At 44.3% G+C, this 23,466-nt stretch overlaps 1 protein-coding gene across 1 annotated transcript; it reads right to left on the minus strand.

The window, feature by feature from the left end:
* Nucleotides 1-272: 272 nt before the first annotated feature.
* On the minus strand, nucleotides 273-18,831 carry ABHD12 (abhydrolase domain containing 12). Its single transcript, XM_014307702.2, has 12 exons — nucleotides 18,710-18,831; nucleotides 16,312-16,417; nucleotides 14,026-14,145; nucleotides 11,126-11,156; nucleotides 8,594-8,639; nucleotides 7,295-7,424; nucleotides 5,477-5,514; nucleotides 5,220-5,299; nucleotides 4,595-4,677; nucleotides 3,812-3,890; nucleotides 3,417-3,544; nucleotides 273-2,223 (listed from the first exon to the last, which is right to left on the minus strand). Exons 6-12 carry the CDS (start codon nucleotides 7,384-7,386, stop codon nucleotides 2,184-2,186), a joined length of 540 nt encoding a protein of 179 aa, XP_014163177.1. The 5' UTR covers nucleotides 7,387-7,424; nucleotides 8,594-8,639; nucleotides 11,126-11,156; nucleotides 14,026-14,145; nucleotides 16,312-16,417; nucleotides 18,710-18,831; the 3' UTR covers nucleotides 273-2,183.
* Between the last annotated feature and the right edge of the window lie 4,635 nt (nucleotides 18,832-23,466).

A 23,466-nucleotide genomic window follows, 5' to 3' on the forward strand; every position in this document is an offset into this window, starting at 1 on the left:
GCTCCTGAACTAGAAGTCACACAAGCAATTCCCATCTCCTCCCTTCCCAGGGGAGAAGCATAGCCACAGCTGCAGCCAAAACAAAGGCACAGACCCTCTGGGCTCCAGGTGAGTCGCTCCCCTAGAGCTGACAGCAGCCACAAAAATTTGCCCACTCCCAGCTGCAAGCTCACCTCCCACACACAGCCCTACTGCAGCCCAGCCCCACACCCAGCTGACCTGCTCAGTGTGGGGAAAATGTCCCAAAAACTGCCAGGTAAGAGCGGTAAAGCTAAAGTGATCAGCAGTCAATGCCTTTATTAAAACTACACCACTTTTAGATAAACATTTCAGTTTAAATTTCCAAGCGGATCACTGCGCTGCTAACAGGAATGGTGGTGGTGGGACCACCAAGAGCAGCAGTTCTCGTGCTGGACTCCCAGCTCTGTCCCAGCAGGAGGAAGGCAGCCAGCCAGGCCTCAGCTCAGGCTGCACTTTGCCCCAAGCCAGCTGCCAGCAGCAGCACTGACTGGAATGTGTGTTACTCTCCAGAGCCAGGTAAGTATCTCTCGTCTGTCAGCGCGATAAATGAAGGTTGCCGCACTCGTATTGTAGTGGCACAGCTACTTCATGAGTATCAGGGGTCAGAAACCTCAGGGACAACTGCGCTAATGGCAGAAGAATCTTGGTACAAGAACAAGCTACTGTCTCTTTTGCAGCTAGTATGAGCCTGCAGCTATAACTCTGATGCATGCAGAGCAGTTTATTACTATGCTGTACACCCCTGACCGGATCCTTGGGGCAGCACAATTCCCTTTGAGCACTAGTGACTAAACCTACAGCACCTGGTACTGTCTGTGTGGACTGACAAGGGGCAGGACCCCAGCAAGGCAGTGTGTCACTGACTCCTCTTTCAGTGCAGAGCTCTTCAGTGGCATAAACCAGCCCCACTTCTAGCCCCATGCAGGGCAAGGGCATCCCCAGAACCTCTTCCTGTGGGAAAGGCTCATTTCCACTTCTGCCTCCTGAACAATGGCTGTCGGAGGGGCTAAGATGTGCTACTGGAAGTGCACAGAAGGCAGGGGGGAAGAGATGGGGAATGGCACCCCAGACATTTCTGCATCAAAAACTGTATCCCTGCCTGCTTTTAACTACAGTGGAACAGCACTGCCACCAGAAACAGGAACACCTGACCCAAGGAGTTAAAAAGTAGTTGAGGGAAAAAAAAACCTTGCTCTTCTCACGTAAAAGCAGCACATGGCTGTCTGGGTTTGTACAGGGGTAATGGAAGACATCCATTCCAGCAGCCTGGGCACACACTGTCCATGGAAGAGGAGATCAAGCAAAAAACTAATCTCACAGCCTCTGGCTTAAACGCCCACATCTGCAGTTTATATACATGTGTCATTCCAATCCTAATAGGAATACTTGTGAAGAAGGGGAGGAGGTCCACAGAAAATAGCAGGGATGAGAGCAAAAAATAATGTTCAGAAGGAAAAAGGTACAGGAAAGATAAAGGGGCACTAGCCTTGCCCATTACATAGATGTTTCAAAAGGAAGAACAAAAAAAAAATCTTCCATTTTATTTCCAAATGTGTGCAATTACTCCAACACTTGCAGCATGTTGTGACTGAAGAGCTAAATAAAAATACCTCTCACTACCTGGATCCTCCATGTATTTGCAATTACAGCCACTGATCAAAGAGGAAAGGCAAAACATGTATTTTCTAGAAAGAGAACACCTCAAACTCAAGCAAGACACCTGCGGTAAGGAGACGTGGCAAAAGCCATTTGCCTACAAATGTATCTCTACATGATCCAAAAACAGCAGCAGTGTTTAAAAGTGAAAGAAACATCCTTGGTCATGACACAGTGTCCTAGGAACATCTGTCCTCAGCAGTACCACGAGGGATGGGCAAGGCTTCGCTGCGCTTACATTTTTCACTTGGTTTGGTACTGGCTCCTGGGCTGTTACCACCTCTCTGTCCAAGTCCAAAAAGAAGCCAAGAACTTCTTCCTTCTGCCGTCACAGATGCTGATGCCAGAAGCTGGAGTTGCCAAGGGTACACATCAGGACTGGAATGGGAATCCCTGACCTCCTCTAGTGCCAGGGATGGAAGAACGGCAGACTGACCCACAGGGAGCGGGGAGGAAAAAGAGAGAGGAAGGAAATGAAAATCTCTGTGCTGACAAGCAGACAGTCTTCAGTGATGATGCTCATGTTCAGATTTTCCCAGGAATTCCCTAGAAAAGGAAATGACAAAGCAGTGACACGTGACTCTCCTATACTCTGGTGCATGCTACAGCCTGCAGGTCTTCCCATTCCCCTGGCAAACACTCGAGCATTTGCAGCTACAGGGAACAGCACTGAGCTTTGCTCTCACACCCATCAGAGGCTCCCACTGAAAGAGCAAAACTGAAGCAAGCACTCTGCAAACAGCTCCTCCACAGCAGCCGGCTCACAGCAGAGATAATGCTCCCAGATTTCTGTGGCTCCCCTTCCCAAAACCTGCTTTGCAAGGAGGTGGAGAGCTCGGACTCCTGTGCTAAGCCAGCCCTGGTGTAGCAGGCACAGGGTCTGCAAGGCCTCCCTGGCGGGCAGGTGCCTGAGATAAGAAATGCCTAGTCATGATGACTGGAGCTAAGAAGCCCCTCTCCTGCCCTCAGACCCTTGTTATCTCTCTGTAAGACAACAGGTCACTTTCACCTCCACCCTTACTATTAGGGTGTCTCCCAAAACTCCTGTACCCTATATAAACCCCTACTTCCGCCGAGTTCAGGAGAAGAGCTGTCACTGAGACCATTTGCAGAAGCTGCCAACAAAGACATCTCTACAGAACCTCATACAGTGCTTCTCCTCTCTCTCCCTGCATCTGCTGCTGAGGCACTTAGCAAGCAAAGAGCTGAAAATCACTAATAAGCTGAGAGCCACTTAAGAGCTGAGCTTGCTAAGATTGCCTGTGGCTCTAGAGCCTGCCTAAGGGGCCCAGACATGTAGGGGATACAGTACGAGTAAATGAAGGTGGTATAGAATGTAATCTTTATCCCCTAAAGAGTTGCAGCTGGACCAATTACTAAAGATTAGGAGCAGGCCTAATGTTAACAGGACACACTTGTAGCCAATAAGAACAGTGGTATAAAAGAGTGGATTGGTGGGCTCTGCAAGGACCAGGAACAGTCAGTGCTTAGAGGAGCTGCCTACAAGAAGCATTGGGGAGATATGAAACTCTGGTGATATGGAATCCTTGCACTATAATGATAATAGAATGCTTGATATATAAGACAACACAGACAGGTTGTGCTTAACTAAACTTCGCTCTCTGGGACACCCACAGCAGCCATTTTTGGGGAGATCCTGAAAACCCCAGAGTCACATCAGCCGGGTATCTCCCCTGCTGTGGAGAGCAAAGGGTGCCCAGCCCAGGGAGTGCCGTTACCGCAGTATCCGAGGTAGCTCTGGACTCCTGTAGATGTACTTGTGCCGGTAGCCCAGGTCTGTGTGGAAGGGCACAAACTGCACCTTGTAGTCCCGGAAGCTCCGCGACGTCGCTGCGATGTTGTAAAGCTGGACCCAAGGGGAGGCAGGTAAGGGATTTGTGTCACCCCAACCCAGCTCCCCCTGCCAAACCCACTGCCCTCTCAGGTACAGCTGAGGGGGCCTGCCTTGAGCAGCTTTGGTAGCTTCAGCCTCATTGCACCACTGATTTACCACACTGCAGGATCTGCAATCCCTCTGGGCTACCCCTTTCCATTACTGACTTCTTGCCTGGCTGAGATGTTCTATCCACACCAGCTCCTCCCACCAGATCAGTTTGCAGAGCCACGTGTGTACCTTTTTTCCCAGATGAAATGGTACCACTGGATCATCCTCAGCATGAAGGATGAGCAGGGAGCAGGAAATGTATTTCACACTGCAAAACAGAAAACAATGTCACAAAGGCTCAGAGCAATCCCATCATTCTCCAACACCAACATATGTACATTTTAAAGAAAACTGTAATGACAAGCATGTCCTTTGGGTTATTAACTACAACTTAAAACCTTATCTGGGCACCATTCATTTGGTCTGTAGAAAATCTACTAGTGAAAGACATGCTTATAACATTTTCTTGCTGCTTAGACCAGAGAAATGTGGCTCACTCCACTGTAAATCATCACCCCCTCTCCCCCCAGGTCTGGTTTTGGTTTCAATACTGGAAACTCACAAATGCTCTGGCCCTTCAAGGAAAGACTCAGTGAAAGGAGACAATGTGATTACAGGCAAGGTGGCTTAGGCAAATACACAGCAAAGAAACCTTCCCAAACCTTCCTTCCATGTTCCAATGCTACTGTTTAACATGGAAGGTACACTTGAAAAGCATAAATGGCATGAACCCAATCAGGATATCCCTGAGTAGTCTCTGTTCTCTCTGTTGCATCTGTCCTTACTATGAACAATTTAAAAAAACAGAGCTCCACTGTGCTGCTCTCAGGGCTGTGAGAGTAATTGAAATCACTTCAGTAAGAGCAATGCAGCAACAAAAAAAGCCAGAGTGCAGTCTCATGTCTATCCTCATTGATGCTTGCCATGGCTTACTGCAGCCACAGCTGAAACCCCAGCAAAGAGGGAACTCACTTCTCATCGTTTGCAAATTTAATTCCACTTGTTGTGATGGGGTCAAGGAAGAACCAGTCAAATCCAGGGAAGTATCTGTATATCTGAGAGGAAAGATGTGCATTAGTGGCAGGCACCAGCAGTCCATTGATACAAAGAGCACTAACAGGGCAGGCCACTGCCATCCCATAACATCCCCTGGCTGCTGACCATGCTCTTTGCAGTAAGACTGCCCCTGTTTCCACCAGCATTATTTTTCCTCCCCTGTTTCAGGCCTATCTTACCGGCCTGCTCAGGAGCAGGCCCTGTGGGCACTGGCATGGTCAAAGTCCCCAGGTATCATACAGGACTGTTGGCAGTTCTTCCTGGAAGAGCTTTATTCCAGGACACCTCCTCACCAGCTTGGCTGTATGCAAGGCCTGGACTGGCTGTGTGCTCAGTTCAGAGCCAGCTCATTCCCATGCTGGACACACGGCTCTGGCCCTGCTCATTGTGTGCTCCCAGCAGCTGTCTCCAGTGCATCTCTTCACCCCCAATGTTTACAGATACCACAAGTCATGCAGTTAGCTCAGCTCCAGCACTTCTGAAGGTTCATTTCCCTGCACATAACTCCATGCCAGCAGTGCGAGTGTCACAGTGTACTTGCCACAGAAAAGGGATGACTCCGCGCCTCCTCCCGTATGTTGGTGAATGGAGATTCCAGGATCAGGGCATCCGGGGGCGTTTCTGAAAAGCCAAAGGCAATGTGCTGAAATGCAGGGCTGCAGACAGCCAGCAAGGTCAGGCTCTGCCTCATGAGAGCAGCTGCCACCACGGTGCACCAAGGACAGCCCTCCCCAAATGTCTGTGGGAATCTGGGACAGCAGCAGGCCGCTGGGAAGTGCATCCACGTGTCACACTCACCTCTCTCGCAGAGGCGCCGCACCAGGTTTGTTGCAACTCTGGAAAGAAGAAGGAGCATGGAGTTGGCACAGGCCCTCTACAGAGCAGCAGCTCCAGAGGTGGCACAGGTACAACTCTGTAGCCCCACATTTCTCTTCACAGAGAAAAGCAAGGCACAATTCTTCCCAAGAATATTCTTATCTCATTTGCTGTGCCTGTGTTTGTGCCAAAGGAGAATGCAATATGGAGACTGTTTACCCAAAGTGATGGGGTTTTGTTTCCTGGTGTGTGTTGGGACTGTCAGCTGACAGTCACGAGATTCTGTGCAGTTGTGTGCAGTTGAATGCTTGGCAGATTCAGTTTAGATGGAATGCAATATAAGATAGAATAATGTAGTATAATAAAGTGATTAATTAGCCTTCTGATAAGATGGAGTCAGATGCATCATTCTCTCCCCTCACTGGGGGATCCCTGTAAATTCCCTACAACCCCACAGCCACAAGGTTGATCCCGCACACCGCTCGAGGTCTGGCAGCTGGCCCACAGTGACCTGTGTCCCCACATACCCAACTGCCCCAAGTGACACCAGGGACCTGTGTTTAAGTGAACAAGTCCAAGGAAGAAACACACCAGGCAGCCCCTTGGATAGACTCCTTTCAGGTGGCTCTCAGCACACCCATAGCAGGGTGACATAGCCTCCTGCCTCCAGACCACAAGGGCTGAGCAAGCAAGAGGGGAGTGCAGGGGAGTAGGCAGAGGGGTGCTGTGTTCCAGGCAGCTGGAGCACAGCATCCCAGGGCTACACTGCAAGGAGCTTCCCTGACTGGGACAGAAAGCAGCAAGGTCTCCCCTATGGGAGACCCTAATGGGACAGGGGTATTTCCAAAGTTGCCAAGTTCTCCAAGCACAGAGCATTTCATAAACCTTGAACTCCAGACTGGCTGTGGTCACTACAGAACTCAGCTGGGAACCATTCTCAGGACACTCTGACTGCAGTGCTGGGAAACATCACAAGCATGCTCTGACCCAGAAAGGGATTCTGAGCAGCACAAAAAATAGAGGACGAGCCAAGAAAAAGTCTTTGTCTTCTCTCAAACTAAGCAAGGTGTTTAGTGTCACAGCAATGAAGAGCCACTTCCCTGAAATACCTCCCTGTCCCAGCATGTGTTTCACAGCCTTTGTGGTCTCACAGTTTATCTGTACATAACTCAACTCAAAGGTAACTCTTGTGTTTGCCCTCTGCTCCTCCACAATCACAAGGGTAAGAGCGTGTGGTGCTGAACATGACTTGCCTCCAGACAACCATGGAAAGGGAGGAAGCAGGAAATGAAAGTTAAAAACATGAAGGCAAAGGTACTTGACACCTTGAACTTCCCTGTGCCAGGCATGGTCATGCAAATGTCAGAGGTGGCCAGCAGCACAGTCATCCAAGCATCTGCCCAAGCACTGATTACACACAGCATGTTCATCAGGACAGGAGCAAAACCTTTTGAAAGCACAAGGCACACACAGGCGTGGCTGGTCTGAGACACTTTCAGAATACCAGACAAGTCTGATGCTCTGCTCTGAAAGACAATCTGCAATCTATCATTCTAAGTGTCTTTCTAGTGTCAACCCTGTGGACAATGAAGGTTCCAGATCCATTGCTGCAATCATTCATTGCAGCCCTTCTCACTCTGTACAGTGCAAAGGGGGAAGCCACCCTCCAGAAATTATGCCACAGATACCAAGCCAAGCCAGCCCAGGGATTATTGCAAAACAGCACCTTCATCCAAGGTCAGTGCTTAATGTTCTTTAGAAGCTGCTTCTTTAGAACTGCCACTAAGATTAGATGCTTACCCTGTGCCCAGGGAGTGTCCCCAAATATAGACGGGGTTGTCTCCGCTCCGGGCTTTTATCCAGTCGAAGACATGAAGGGCGTCGTAGGTCATTCCCCTCTCTGAAGGGCTGCCTATTGAGTCACCCCAGCCTGGAACACAAAGAGTCCTGCTGAGAATCGCTCAAACTGCTCAGCAGAACCAGCCAGCTCCTCCCATGCAGCCCATCTGCAACTGCAAAGGGGCCTGGGACACGGGTACTTGCTGTTCACCTCACTGTGCACCTCTACAATTTGGGGCTGAGAGCTCTGGTTGACTCACAGTCATTTAATCCAGGTGACTGCTGTCTGCCAAGGAGGTTTTGTGGATTTAGTCAACAACAAAACCAAAGACTGGATCTCAAACACTGCTACAACAGCTTTCTTGCATGTACCCACCTGCAACAGCTCAGCTCCCAAACCTTCCCTGCTTCTCCATGCACGTAACCAATTTGTAAGTGCAGTCTCCGACAGCACAGGATTGGATGCTTAGGGCCAAAACCCAACCGTGCCTCACAGAGCTGTTGCAACATCAGTTTGTCAGTTTGTCAGTGCTGTTCAATCACTGCCCTCCAGCAACTTTCCATCCTCCTGACTGTTCTGGCTCCATCACTATTGCAGCACATCCACACATTGTATGCTCTCAGCAGCCAGCACCCCACATCCCTTCTGATTCCCAACAAGCAGCCAGAGAATCAGCTGCCAGCAGGACTGAAAAACAGGGCAAGCTCCTACAAATAAACTTCTCCCAGGTGTCTTCTTGATTAAAATGCAATGGATTAATTTCTTTCTGGTATCTGCAGTGGCATGCAGCCATGGCTTAAATACTAAGAAGGTAAAAAAGGAGCAGCAGATGCCTGACTGCTGGTGCAGAGGTGCAAAGCAGTCATGGCTTCTGTCAAATATTGTTAGCAAATCATTTACTCTGCTTTATCTCACCTATGAGCTTTTAGAAGGAAGTAAGTGCAAGTTCAGTTCCCTGTGTGACCTTAGGAAAGTCTACTAGATCTTATCCAGAAGGATTACACCTAGGCAAGCCCCCAGCTCCCATGTGTGCCCCTGGGGAGTGCCTGAAGTGGATGCTGTGACAGCCTGGCTCACTCTCTGCTCCTCAGCTCCCAAACCCTGTGCATGAGGACAGACAGGAGCCACAGCCCACCCAGCTGGACATCAGGAAAAAGAAATTTCTGGAAATTCTCTAGATAGCCATGAGGGGAAAAAAGAGAAGCAATAAGCACAGCTAATGAGCTGGCAGCAAGGGTTGGCAGAAGCAGCCCACATACCTCGATAGTCAAACGTCACCACGTGGTACCCCAGGGAGCTGAGGACCTGCAAGGCAGAGAAACACTCAGAACCCATTACAGAGTCTTGCACACCAGCCATGCTCCTGCATCAGGCCAAGGTGCAGGCATTCATTTTATAAAATTATTGACATACTAAATGGCCAATTTACAGCTTTTCAATGTGGCAGGCACAGAGCTTTCCAAACACTTATCTCAGCCCACTGGTTTTACTCTGTTTGTTTCCTGGACCTCATATCAGGCTACCTAAGATGTTGATTATTCCTTTAACAGCTTTGACATTAAGATCTTCAAATATCCTACTGTTTCCCCTACAAAGACTTTCATGTTTTCCAGTGAAAGAGTACAACTGTTTCAATTACATTACTCAAATTGGCATAAATGTAAGAATAACATACAGGAGCCCATGGTAGAAGGTTTAAATGTATAGCTTAAAAATGTGCAGTTGCTCTATTATAAATATTCATGTTATAGCCAGTGGTAATCCTAAAAAAATCTGTTAAAAGTAAGTAAAACCACTCAATGTTAGACCAACTTGCTTGGAAAAAGTGCCTTGGTAAAAACAATACAAGCATTCCAAGCAACCATTGCTTGATATGAACCTAAAAGCTCTGTGGTAAACAAAAAAAAATCAACAAAAAGTTACAAAATTATTAAAATGTTTCTCTTGTGGTCTATGTATGAGACATGATTTTTTTAAAAGCAACATTAGTATTATGCTACACTCTAAAGAGGAAATATAAAACCAACACGCTTTCTAGTGGTACTGGGACTATTGTAATCTACAAATGAAATTAATTGTAGTCTACAAATGAAATTACACCTGTCAACTGAGCATTACTTATAGCACAGTTTTAAGAGATTACATGTATTGGGTAGATTTATAAACAATTAAACATTTCACAACCACTTTGAGGCACACAGTATCAAGTGGAGCTCACACAGACAAGTGACTGGAAAGGGAGAGAGCACTTCAATTGTCCCACCAGACAAATTAGATGGTCCAGGACAGCTGTTTCCAATGGAATCTCTATATGACATTTTTATAAGTTCACTCACACATTGAATTCCCTGACTAGACACGCAAAAGATGAAGTTTCTTCCTGAAAAGTTTGGTTTTTAGTTTTACAATGTGATTTTACTGCTAAGATATCATATACAATCTCACCTTTTCCAGGCCATTAAAAATTATTTAATCTGTTGAGAGTTCACCTGTCTTCTATACATGTTTTATGTGTTGGCTGCATTGAAGGCTTATTAAAAGCACCAGCAAAAAACACAGCATCCCAAAGTTGGTTCATTCTGCTGGAATAAACACAAACCTGGAGTTTCTGGAGTGGTTCTGCTAAGCCCATGCATGTGTTCACTGACTGAAAAAGGCAAACTAAGCAGCTTGTCTGGATGTTCTCAGAAGCAAAGAATATCAGACCCAGGAAGAGAAACCTTGGGGTTTGGTAAACTGTGTTCTCTGTATATGCACACAGAAACACACCAAGTCTGTATATTCTAAAGTACTCCTACTCTTGTCCATCAAAACCAAAACCAACGCCTCTGTCTGTCTTGGCCAGCACAAAATGCATCACAGCACAGGCTGGTTCCAAGAAAAATTACAAAATAGATCATACATGACAGTCTCTTCAAACAATTTTCTGCAAATTAGCTAATCTTTTTTTTTCCTTAAAGGAAATGAAGTATCACCTGCCTTCTTGGAGTTGCTAAACACTATTTTCTAAGCAATCTGAATTTAAAAGATTTTGCAGCAGGGGATCTTGCATTGAATTGCAATAAAGCTTTATGAGTGCCAACACTGACACAAATAAAGAGAAGAACAGACTCAGACCTCTCTGAAATGAACAAACAAAAACAATTATGTCTCTCTTAGAAACGTGTGATATGAGACCAAGAAACTGTATGTGGGAATTTCAGCCAAAAGAGAGTTTAATGAAGTAAATTACCCCAAAAAACATTAGACAAAGCACTCGAAGCAGCTGTGTTCTCATATAACTCACACCATAGTGCTACACCTGGGGAATTCATTGGGTTTTCTACAAAAACCTTCTGCACTTGAGATGGCACCACTCATACGAATGCACTGTGCCTTGAGGAAAGGGGAAATCCAGGCTGAATGCTCTTAAATGGTACCTTAAATTAGTCCACTAATCAATCAAATTGGGGCTGTAATTAAATAAAACTTTTGATTTTTCCCAGAAACTGTGTTGGTTAGCTCAGCTGGAGCTGGCAGTTAACAACAGCAAATAAAAGACCTTTCAAACATCTTTGAAGATGGGAGAAGTGTGCTTGCTCACAACTTACAGAGCCTTTTCCCTTACAGGCTTCCTCTTGGAAGGACACTGAGAGCCCCAAGGGCTGTGCCTGTGGGCTGTTTGAGCAGTCTTCTCAGCTCTGTGCACACCTGAGGTGGTAATGCAGCTGTCACCCACTCACCAAGCTCTTTGGAAAGCTGTTTTTAATGCAGCTGTTTGGACAATCTCCTTTTACAAGGCAGCCTCTTACCTTGTAAAGCTCCACCCGGTGATCCCCTCCTCTGGCAAGAGCGATTGATGAAGAAAAAAGGAGAGGAAAAAAAAATTAAACAACCGAGCAAAAAGAAACAAACACATTAAAAAACCCCCAAACCAACCACATTTGAGTATTTAAGTTTCCAGAAACATATTTCCCAATTGCCTTAGGCAACCTAACAAAAACATGCCAAACCTAAGAAACACCATAAATGCTTTGTCACAGGCTTCGAGGAGACAGCCAGGCTTTGTTGAGCTATGCAGGACACAATTTTGAAGTCAACTTCTCCATGTAAATCTTACCACACAGCAGGTAAAAATGAACTTTTCAACCCACCCTGCTGTCTGCCTTTTCCAAAGCCTGTAATACATTCAGAACAGCCTGTCCCTTTTTGCTCTGCCTACCCTGATCTTTTGCCACAAGTGCTGCCCCAGCCAGTAGCCCTGATTCTCAAAACTTTGATGCTCTCAGCAGAAATAATGACATTAAGCCTTTACATTTCCTCACCTGGCTCCAAGCAGAGGAAAAGAAAGTACATGTGCAAAAACATGAGCAGAAAAAAGCAGAACTGCAAACTGTAAAGTCCAGGGGAAGAATCTGCTTTTATTTATAAATATAAACTGAAACTTAGACAACAGAAAGGAATATGAGTGTGCCATTACATACCTTAAAATACATGCACAACATGACACGGCTAAGCCATACTCAAACTTCAGTCTAGTATTGGTATTATAGTAAATGTACTCTTGCACTTATGAAAACTCTAGAAATTTCATACTATGGTTGGCTTGGTCAGTGTAGACTCTAAACCAAAATTTAGAACATATGCACTTGCCTACCTACCAAAAGCTGTCAGCCCCAACCATGCCAGAAAACACCTAATCCAGTCAAAAACACTCAGGGCAAAATGCAAGGGGTTGCTTGTAAGTAATTTTGAATCATACAAGCCTTAAGATGATGATCCACTTTCTTGAAAAGTCACCTTTCACGTGCACACGTTTGTGCTTTTTCATGCTTTCCTTGAAGTGTAACAGAGGAATTTTCTAAGGGGATTGAGCACACAACATTTTTGCCTCAGCCCCACATCACTCAAGTCAAACCAGGAAGCCAAGGCAATGCCTTTTACTCATGGTTAATACAGCCTGAAAAAGTAAAGCAGCCCTGGGACAAGCAACTGAATGTGCAGCACAGAAACAAACATACAGAACACATATTAAATCTGAAATGGCAAAACCAAGACACCTCCAGCTCCTCCAGAGCAGACTGAAATGGGACACATGTAACTGATCCCTAACTCAGTCCTTTATCCCAGCAGCACTTGGGGGAGTTGAGAAGAAAATCTAATCAATAAACAAAAAGCAGAGATACTGGCCCTAAACAGCCACCATCAAGCTGCAGGAAGTTTTCCTTAAGCTTCTCTTAAGTTTCCCTTAAGCTTCCTTTAGTATCATTTGTTACACCCAATCAAGGCAAAAAAAAAAAAAAGTGAAGAAATGTTTTGAAAAACAATGCAACAATTTGATTAAACCTTGCAATGTATCAGCACAAGAAGGCAAGGGCAGTTTGCAAAAAACCCATCTGTTCATGCATTTCCTGGGTTGCAGCACACACCTTCCACACTGTGCCCTTGTGCCAAGAAAAGCGCAGTGCTGAGACAAGAATTGGTGTGAAAAATGTTCTTGTGATGCAGAGGTTAGCAAACCTTCACTACCAGCACAGCTAAAACTGTTTCTTGCAATGAATGGAACTTGTTTTCCTGCAATGTTGCTGCTCCTGCAAAGTATCTAAGGGCAGACATCAGCTTCAAAAGAAGATCTAACCAAGAAAAAACATCCCAAGAACTGGCACTCAAAATCCAGCAGGGGATTGATACTCTTTTGTAAAATGCATATTTTTAGGAGAAAAGACCATGTTCTAAGAAACAAACAAAAGCACTGTAACATGTGGAGAGGTGGCAGGAAGAACATGATCCTGAGAAATATCTTCACACTGCATTAATGGTTTTTAGCATCCAGCAACAAAGTACAGAGAACTGATCTACTACTTTAGCCAATAAACAGTCAACTATACAATTACAAGTTTTAGAAGTGCTCCTGGTCCAGACAAATGTCCTGGACAGATGCAATAATGAAACAAGATCAGCACATAACCTTCCTCTTTCCTTCTGATTTTCCTTCCTCAGAATGTGTTAATTACTAAAATAAACTCACAAAAGGAACTGGAAGGTTTATTTAACACCTGTGAGTCACATATAGAGAAGCACTAATACCATGCCCTGTCTCAATTCAGAACATTTCTGTATTATACAGAAAGGAAGTACTTTCCAACACCTGATTCAGGAAGGGTCACAGCCTCCTGGCTTCTAGCAGAGGACACAAGGTAAACTGTAACATCAGATGTCTCTGGTAACTGCAATAAATCCATTCCCACATTCAGTAATGTAGAGGGATCATTCCATAAAATGTATGTGCCTTCTTTTAAAAGGAGAAGCACCTAACTAATTTTAGATTTTATTTTGGTTTTAATCATAGAATAGTTTGGGCTGGAAGAGACCTTCAAAGGCCATCTAGTCCAAATCCCCTGCAACGAGCAGACATCTTCAACTAGATCAGTTTGCTCAGATCTCCATCCAGCCTGACCTTGAATGTTTCCAGGGGTGGTGCCTCTGCCACCTCTCTGGACAACCTGTTCCAGTGTTTGACCACCACCTTCATTGTGAACAACTTGTTCCCTGCATCTGATCTAAATCAATCCTCTTTTAGTCTAAAACCATTATCCCTTATCCCGTCACTACAGCCCCTAAGGAGTTTTTCTTGTCTTTCTGAAGGTGCTGAAGCTGTGACAAGCCAGGAAAACACATCCTGAAATGAAGCCATCAGTGTTTTGTGCCTCACCTTGTCCCTGCATTGCCGTGCAGGTAAAGGATTACAGGGTGGCTGGAGCCCAAAGCCTCTTCAAACCACGGCTGGTCCTTCCCTCGGGCATTCTTCCATAAGGCTGCAGGGACTGTGTGCCTGTGAACAGAAGGAAAATCTGCACTGTCCTGCTGCTCCTCAACACCCAAGTGTCTGCTACTTGAACTCTGAGATTTTCTGTTCAACTCCTTCACTCAGGAGTACACACCTCACACACATTTTTCATAAAACTGTCCTGATTAGCTGACAAATGGTCAAATTGTAAAGGCAGTGGCTACACTTATTTCTACATTTTCACCTCCATCACCACTGCCTTCAAAATGTAGAGCTGTCTGTGCAAGGCATCAAACTTCAAAGGCACAATTACTGAACTTCCTGCTGCTCTGGCAAAATAATCACAGTTCCTCAGCTTTTATGGCATTTAATTACTTCAATTAACATAACTTATATACCATAAACCAGATTCACTGCTAGGTCAGCAGATGTACAGAGTAATCAAAGGCAGTTGGACTTGGAAAGAATGTTCAGTGATTAAGAGGCATATCTGCCTTTACAGGCAATCTGAGGAAAAGGAGGAGCCCGAGCTCTGAGGAGAAGATAAAATGTTTTGTTTTCAGGCACAAGGTTCTTGAAGGTGTAACATTTTAGCTGAAGAAGTTACAATCTACAAGAGGTAGGACTTTTTAACTCGCAGCAGTTCTGCTGCAGATAATGCACCTAGGTGGCCTGTGAGAAAGAATTCAACACTGGTGGAACAGTAAGAGGAATGACAGACTGAACAGAAGGTAGGTAATTAAACTGGATAATTAAAGTACAAACACAAAGCAAGGACATGCCCACAACCATGTGAGTTGTTGAGAAGGGGGCTGGCTTAGAGCCATCAGAAGTAACTTAAGCACTCCCATGGCTTTTTACCTGAAAGGCAGACAAGCTTGCACCTACCACAGCAATCCTCCCCAGATGTAAAGCTCAGAGCACACAGGAGGAAAACAGTGTAAAAAGTCAATTTGCTTGCATGCAGCCAGCAGACACCAAGGTCTTGAAGAGGTAAAAAGCCTCAGTAACTGTGAGACTCAAAAATTCAACTGTTCTGCCCCAAGACTTTTGCAAACTTACAAACAAAGCAGGCTGAGGACTTTGTTTCACAAATGTACCAAACACAAGACCTTGCAGTGGCTTTTAAAAGCAAGGTTCCAAACTTTTGTGAAAATCTTCCATAAATATCCAGATAAATGACAGCCTCTGAATTGCCACCCCAAGCTGGAAGTTCTGTTTTAGCAAAAGATACACAGTACACTTGCAAGGGAAACAAAATACAAGTCTCAAGACTTCAATAAAAACTTATTTAACAGCTTAACAGGTAGAATTTTAATTGTCCAAGTGAAGAATCAAACCACTATTTATCAGCCTATCTTGGAAAGACTGAAGTTTTCAAGTTTCTAAACATATCTTTCACTAAAATTTACTTAAAGGAAAGAAAATGTCCTAATGACAATGACAAGAATATCTCTATCCCATTTAAAGGTTATGTACCAAGTAAAGAGAAAATCTCTACAGTATTAAAGGACCCATCTAAGTTACACACACAACTGAAAACTCCAAATCCTGCCCTTCACAGACTGAACATCACTGTCTGTATTAAGGGAACACCCCCTTCCCTCCATACCTGACACATTACAGGCTAACAAGGAGCTAAAATGAATTGCCCTTACCTGGGAGCAGAAAATCATCACTGAGAGAAAGAAATGACAAATGAGCTCTGACACTGTCACTTGTTTTGTGAAGAGTGTAAACTGTGTGTTCCGTTCTCACCCACTCTCCAAATCTTACATATGCTTTATGAACAGAATTTTCTTCCTCCTACTCTGAACACTTTGATCTGTTTTCCTAACTTCCCCCACATGAATTTTGCAAAACAAAACACAAATCAGAGTTGAATGACAAAACATCTAACTCCATGGGTCTGGTCTGATCTGGAGGCAGGATCTTTGTAGTGATGCAGACCTGTAACCTTTATAATTCCAAATTTTGATGTTTCTCTGAATGCACAGGTTGTCTGACTGTGTTTTGTGCATTACTGATCCTAGCTCAGATGAGCCCCAGAGATTTGCATACTTTTCACCATGAACTCGGTCACTTGGCAGAGAAAAATACAAACATCCACAAATGAGAGCATGCACAGCAAAAAGACTGAATAGGCAACGTCTAGAACAAAGAGAAGGATAAACATGCATGGCACATACTGCACAGAACTGGATTCCTTACCAGACTCCAATGGTTACATCCTCCTCTGGCTGCAAATAATAATTACAGGTGTGGTTTAAACCTTGATCCTGTGGTCTTTTCAAGTCAATGAAATATGGGACCCTCACTGAAATGAAAAGAGAGAAAAAAACCCCAACATTTTAATTTTAACTTATTTTCTCACAAAACTGCTTAAGCAAAACACTGGAGGGTTGTGCTAGCTGGTCTGCTGTGCTGGGAAATCCTTTTTGTGTAAAAGGATGAATTTGCTACAGCTGTGATTTAAAACATGAACAGTAAAGAGAACAGGGTAAGAAGACACAGGCAGCCACCAAAAAAAAAACAGGGAACAGGCTAAAATTAAGAGAAGGTGGGGAAGACAAAGCTTCCTTTGACAAACATTTAACCATCTCTGTCCAGTCTGCTTTATAGATCTCTGCTGCATCAGTGGCATGGGTTAGCTGATTTGGATTCAGTCTTTTCCTATAAAATGGAGCTCCACTACAGCAGAACCAGGAAGTCTGTCTCCTTGAGATTTAGTGGTAGAGCAATTAACACACCAAAGCTTTTGTGCTATTGACACAAAAAGAAATACTGATAATGGTGACAGCCAAATCTCACTTCACTTAGCCTCTCAAAAACTGTTAAACTTCACACAGACATAAAAACCAATGCAGACAACAGCCAATGTTAACCTGACAAATGTGGGCCTCAGACTGCAAATCTTCAGCTGTGCATGTGCCTGCTCTTATGCAAAAGCACATGGGATTTGAGCTACTGCATGGGCAGTTTCCTCTGTTCAAAGGCTTGTTGTTTTTCAGAGCCCCACTTGGAACCATTCTTCTTCCATATCACAAGACAGAGAGAGCTTAGATTCTGGCTGTTCTCTGGGATCTACATCTCCCAAAAACCCAAAGCTCCTAGGAAAGCTGTGTTTCCTTCTTGCTGGTTGGTGAAGACATGGCTGCTATTCTGTTGACCACGTCCAATCTGATGGTGTCCATCTTGCCTCCTAAAAACTGAATTTCCTAGGCAGGTCCCCTGATCTTACTTTGTTTTGTGGCAAATCAGGCCTTCAGGAGGATCTGGATTATCTGCTCCCTTCTCTCAAAAACTTCCTCTGCCGTACTGTCCCAAATGATCACGTCATCAATGCACTGCAAGTGTTCTGGAACCTAATTGCTTGGCTTCCTTGGAGCAGCCAGGTAACCAGGGACTCACCTCACAGCTCACCTAGGGGTAGGATTATCTCTGGCCCTGCCTCTTCCTCTGGTTGTGAGGGCCCTGCTTCCCCTTCCTCACTCACTACACAAACTGGTTTATATTGGATTTCTTGTTCTGTACAGGGCTGACTGCTCCTGGCACAGGTTCAGCTCTGGTTCAGCTGCAGTTTGAGTGGCCACAGTGCTTGTGCTCTGCTTTCCTTCCCCTGCCCCTGAGGGTGCTGCCCAGTAATGAGCAGTGTCCAATAATCAGCAGCCAGGGCCCAACACACTGCAGCAGATTCTCCCTCTTTGGAACTGCCATGGTGATTTTCTTCCAAATATTCTGCCACTTTACCACTTTGTTCAGGGGTGAGCTTCCAAAACCACTGGAACAGAATAGTCCTTCAAAATCTGGCCCATTTTCTCCCACTCTCCATGCTACTCATGACTATCCACCTCCAGGGCAGGTTTCTGGACGATTTCCCTAGAAATCTCTGTCCTGACTCTAAACACATTGTAGACCATACTGAGGAAACCTGGCAAACACAGCAACAAGAACATGCTACACGACAATTATTTTGGTCACTTGTCAATGAGCAGAGGCAGGAACTTCAGTGAGACCTAACAAAGCTCTGTAAAAGCAAAATCACTGAAGCCTGCACTATTCAGGTTATGTGGCTGTCAGTTCTGACAATCAAAGCACAAGAGCTGCCCTGCACGTGTGCACACCTCACAGCAACCACGGTCCAAGGTGTGAGAACATGCAAAGCATGCAGTCAAAATTAGACAAGTTATGTAAAAAACAATGTACCCATAGTTGGTCCTTCTAGCTTTGACAGAGAGGAAGATATTTTTCAAAATTTCATTATAAAATACAAGTAAGGTTTAAATGCAAATTTAGATTGCTGGGTTTAATTTCACTTGCTTGCTGTCTACTCATGCAACTGTGTGGAACCCCTCAGAAAAACACAGCTGACATATTGCACAGTTTTCCTGAAGGAAAAACTCTTTTGGCTGAAAATTGGCTTCAGTTTGGTCACTCTATTTATATAAAGACACACTACACCAACCACACAGAATGCCTTCCAAACCACAGTCTGGGGAAGTTTACAACCTGCGAAAGTTCATGTCCTTCACAAGCTGTTCAGATTCAGGGTGACAGTGAAGGCAAACAAACTCCCCTTGTCCCCTCACCCAGCCACTGAGTCACTCACCAAAGTTTAGGAAGACCAGCTTTGCCTGAATAGCAGGGCAAAGTTTCACTAGAAATGGGATGGCTATGTACACTCCCAGCAGCCAGAGTATCAACTTCCTCAATCGAAACCATAATCCGTATCGCCTGGAAAAAAGAAAAAAATAATAGAAAGACAGAGCTGAATACAGCAGAATTTTTATGGAGCAATTTTCACAATGATCTGCCTGCTTGGTGGTTTTGAAAATCTGGTCATTTACACTTTAAACAAAAGCTAATTTCAAACAGTTTGTGTAGCCTCAGTTGTTTGAGAGAAGCAGAAGTAACCAAAATACCAGCTGATGACATGCAGCTTAGAAAAAGGGAATAGAAACTCCCTACTGATTATATTTTAAAAGACTCTGTAACAAGAGTTTTTCTTCCTGCTAACTTAACAGATTTCAGAATCTCTAGAATGCATATCACATGTTCATCTCCAAAAAGTAGCCCAATCACACTTCCATTTACATCACTGTCAGATTTTGTTCAGTTAGATTTTCACATATTTTGAGGAAATACCTGTAATGAGACTGATAAAGTTACACATTATCTCATGAACAGACTGGAGCAGACATTCTGCTTTGTCCAGCTAAAAGGATTACCTCTCAATGCCCTAAAAAGCAAATAATTTTAAGTTATAAAATATAATAAATTTCATAAACTGCAGCGTTATTCTCTAAGAATTGCCCCAATTCTTATTAGGAAGAATAAGCTACAAAAAAAAAAGAGAGAAAAAATCCTAAACAACAACAACAAAAAATTCAAGTAACACACAACAGCTAATCAAGTGATATATCTCAAAATTCCCTTTATTGTATCAGAATAACTACCAAATACACATTCATATGTGTGATTACATATGCACATATGTTTACATAAAGGCTTATGTGTAATGATTTAGTTGACCAATATTTCATGTGCACTGAGGTTTCTCAACCAGCCCTGCAATCAAGAACTAAAATCCATGGGAAGCCTTCAGGCAACACAATTTCTGTTCCTTTTCAGCAGACTGTCTTGAGCAAGAATCATGTTCCACGCCAGTAAGTAAACAGTTCTGTGTTGGGAACTGCAGGCTACTGAAATCAGAGAACAATCTTTCCAAAAGGCATGAAATTATTAATCTCCCATTTGGCAATTCTTGGAGCTGACAAGCTAAACTTGCTCTAGACTCGAGCTAAGAGGGTTTAGCCACTGTCAAATAGGTGAAATTGTCAAATAGAGAGCCTAAAGACCTGGTTTTTACACATTTGTACAAGAACAATGAGTGTACAGATAGAACTGGGTTGAAATAGTTTAATCACGTACCAAAATTTTCAAAATCTCAACAGCTTTTGTGAACCAAAAGCCAAGACTCTCAGGAACACTTTTTCAGCACAGCAAAAATGGAGACATTCCAATCTCCCCCTAAGTTTTTGGCATGGTTGCTAAGGTGCTCACAGGGAAGAGGATATCCTCTTATTCACCCAAACCCTGCCTTCAGCACACTACTACGTGCCTACAAGTGCCTGTCTGCTCCCTCTCACCCTGGAACCACATTCTGGACTTCAGAAACACGTGCTACCAAAATTAAAGCCCTTTTCTTCACAAGCTAAAACAACTGTCATTTTTCAAAAGGGGAAAAAATATATTACTAAGTCACTGTCACCCAGCTGTGGCTGCAACAAGCCCACGTTGAAAGGTTCAACAGATTTTTATACTTCCCACAGCAAATTTGACTATGAAGAGGTAAAGAACCCCATCAAGGCTTCCAGTGACATTTGCACACCTCAAGCCCAGTTTTCTAAAGTAAGGAAAGCAAAATCAGCAAAGGACTAGCAGCGGAAATGATACAAAACAGGATTTAGAAGAACAGAAGTGAGTACCAAAGCCTCAGACCGACCCACCTATGCCCATAACTTTGGGAAAAAAACTCACACAAGATTTTGATTGGGCTAATCACTGAGCTGATCATTGCTCCCTACTCTCAGATTAAACCCAGCTTTCCACTACATCAGCAGCTACCACCTATTTTCATAGCTGGAATGGATTTGTGGAAGAGAAAGGGAGATCACTAAAGGATAGCTGACATTTAACTGAAATGTAACTGAGCTCTCTTCAATGAGAAAAGTGTGTGGTTTTGTTAAAACACTTTGTCTAGTTACTTTTTCACTGAGATCTACTTCCATTCATCTCTCCTTGTTGGCAAAAAGGTAGTGGTTAAAGCTAAAAGGGGAGGTAACTCATTTTGGAGTGTCCATGCCTTCAAATGCCTTAAACCAAGACTCTCTGTCCTCACCACCTTCCCAGTAAGAAGCAGAGTACAGGTGAGCAGCCAGGCAGGATGGGGCTTTCCAGCAAGTTTTCCTGCCTGGGGCTTAGATCCTGCAGCAGCCAAAAAGAGCTCTGCCAGGGGAATTCTGCATATGCCAGGATTTCATTCCTACAGAATGAAACCCCCATTCGCTTAGGAAGACAACAGAGCCAGGTCTTAACTCCTCCAGGCACAACCAGAGCACAGCAAAACAGGGGCTCCTCAGAGATCTGGGTGGCAAAGCACTTCCCAGAGCCCAGCCACAAGCTGGAACCAGGAACAGAAAACATTTGTCCAGGTAACACTGTCAGAGCTCAGGAATGATTCCAGTTTCTCCTTTTTGGAGACTGAACTGAGGCATCCCTTTCTTTGCTCCCATGCCCCATGTCAGATGCTAATCAGCAATGTGACATTTACACCTCATCTCCAGGGAGATGTCTACTTACAATGTAACCAGGGCAAAGCTTCTATCCACCAGACAGCTTTTCTCCTGATAAATCCAAGAATATATGCTGAAGTACATTATAAAATTATAATGTAATAACATTATAAAAATAAAAGACATTATAAAATTATCAGGTAAATCTTCAGTGAGCAATTTAGCTAAATTAAACTCCTATTGCTTGGTAGAAAAGCTATTTCAGGAAATATATGCCCTGAAAAAGGAAATTTTGGTGTGCTCAGGCAAAAGCAACATACTTGTCACCACCTTTTCACCAGAAAACTCTGCAGGTCTTAGTTGGAAAATACAAGTGATGTAGAAAATAAGAAGCTGCAAACAAGATATTTAAGAATATCAGAAGTTGATTTCTTGGAATAATAAAAACAATGTGTAAGAAACCTCAAAACAACAAAACATGTCACAACACAGAACACATAACAATAAACCAAAATCCCCAGCATCAAATTTCCCCCCCTGCATTTACCGAAGGCTTTTTCCCAACATCTGGGTTCTGTCCAAACACAGGCAAAACAAAAAGTAGTGTTTGCTTCATGCACTTTCCTGAAGTGAACATGGAAAAGCACATTCCCTCTCCAGACATACTTCAGTCTGACAGAAGGAAGTCTTTCCTGGAAGTGTGACATCAGAATCAGAAGGTTTTCCTCGTAGCTTCCACCTGGATGAAGGTCCCACATTGACCCAGAACAAGCACATTCTGCATTTGGGCACAGTGTGAGTGTCTGGCTGGCAAGGAGAAGCTGGGGGTGCTCTCATGACAGCTTCCCCTGAGTGCAGCCCCCTCCTCTCCAGCAAACTTGGGAGGTTTCATGAACAATGTCCAATCAGCACAATCCTGTGCCATGCTCTGGCATCCAGATTCAGATGAAAATAATTTCTCCTGCAGATCATCTGAATCATTTCTACACCAGGAGTGTTTCCATTAGCATCTCCTGATCAGATGTGCTAGCAGGGTGAAAGGGCAGCCCAAGGGTGAAACAAGAGACTAAAACTGATCCTGTCAGAGCTGCAGCAGAGCAAGGAAAACATTTATCAAACACACACAGGCTGTGCTTGCAGCCCCTAAAGGATCTACAGACAAATGGACCCAGAGCCCACCGTGCCCTTTGTGATGTGCCTGGGGCAAGAGTGAAACAAAACTGCTGCAGACACCAGAGCACGAGGCTCTGTTTGTTCAACAGTGACAGGGAATGCTGTCACTCTGGAGTCCCTCATGTCCCCAGCTCTCCAAACTGCAAACAGCAGAGCTCTCCCAGCAGGAACTCAGAGCACAGGATGTGGAAAGCAAAGACTTTGATCACACAAGTGACAGAAGTGACTTTATGGGTGGTAGAGAAAAAAAACAAAATACATGGCATAACAAGAACATATCCCCCCACTTTCCTAACTGAAAACATATTTTAAAAAAATACATTTGTTCCCCCAGACAGGGATCAAGAGCATAAAATCGGGAGGTAGATAAAGATATGAGCAGAAGATTCAAAAGAATGAAGGCCAAAGAAAGTTTAAAGGACTGGGATGATTTTTTGGGGGTTAACAGAGTTGTATCCAAAACAACCTATTCTACAACTTGGAAACTGCAATGGAGTCCCAAGGCATACAGGGGCAAAGAAACAATACAGCAGCCATGCAAAAGGTAGGACAGCCCACACACCAGGTCCCTGGCAAGCCTTCCAGCTTTCCTTGCTTTGAACAAGAGATGATTTCTAGCCCAGGATCACTAAGAGCACTCATCTTCCGTTCCTGCAGAAAGTCTGGACAGTGGTGCTGCACAGGGCCCCTTGCAGGTCCTGATGGATCATCCCATCTCTTTTTCCTCCACCACCTGAGCCACTCAATCCAATTAAGCTTTCATTTTATTTCACTTGTTCCTTCTCAAAAAGTTAAAAAAAGAAAAAGGAAAAAACCTATCACCCTTCCAGCTGCACACAGAAACAGCCTCTCAGCTCCTGAATTTGAGCTCACAGGCAGTGTCTCCCCTCTCCATCTG

This window comes from Geospiza fortis, unplaced genomic scaffold (assembly GCF_000277835.1).
Source record: "Geospiza fortis unplaced genomic scaffold, GeoFor_1.0 scaffold275, whole genome shotgun sequence".
Lineage (NCBI taxonomy): Eukaryota > Metazoa > Chordata > Aves > Passeriformes > Thraupidae > Geospiza > Geospiza fortis.

What these genes read in the sequence shown, in the direction of transcription:
- ABHD12 (XM_014307702.2), bottom strand. Translation starts at nt 7,386, where the DNA reads ATGACCTACGACGCCCTTCATGTCTTCGACTGGATAAAAGCCCGGAGC. An exon ending in GCGGCGCCTCTGCGAGAGAG is followed by an intron (nt 5,300 to 5,476) that starts GTGAGTGTGACA and finishes TTGGCTTTTCAG; the next exon opens with AAACGCCCCCGGATGCCCTG. An exon ending in GGAGTCATCCCTTTTCTGTG is followed by an intron (nt 4,678 to 5,219) that starts GCAAGTACACTG and finishes CTTTCCTCTCAG; the next exon opens with ATATACAGATACTTCCCTGG.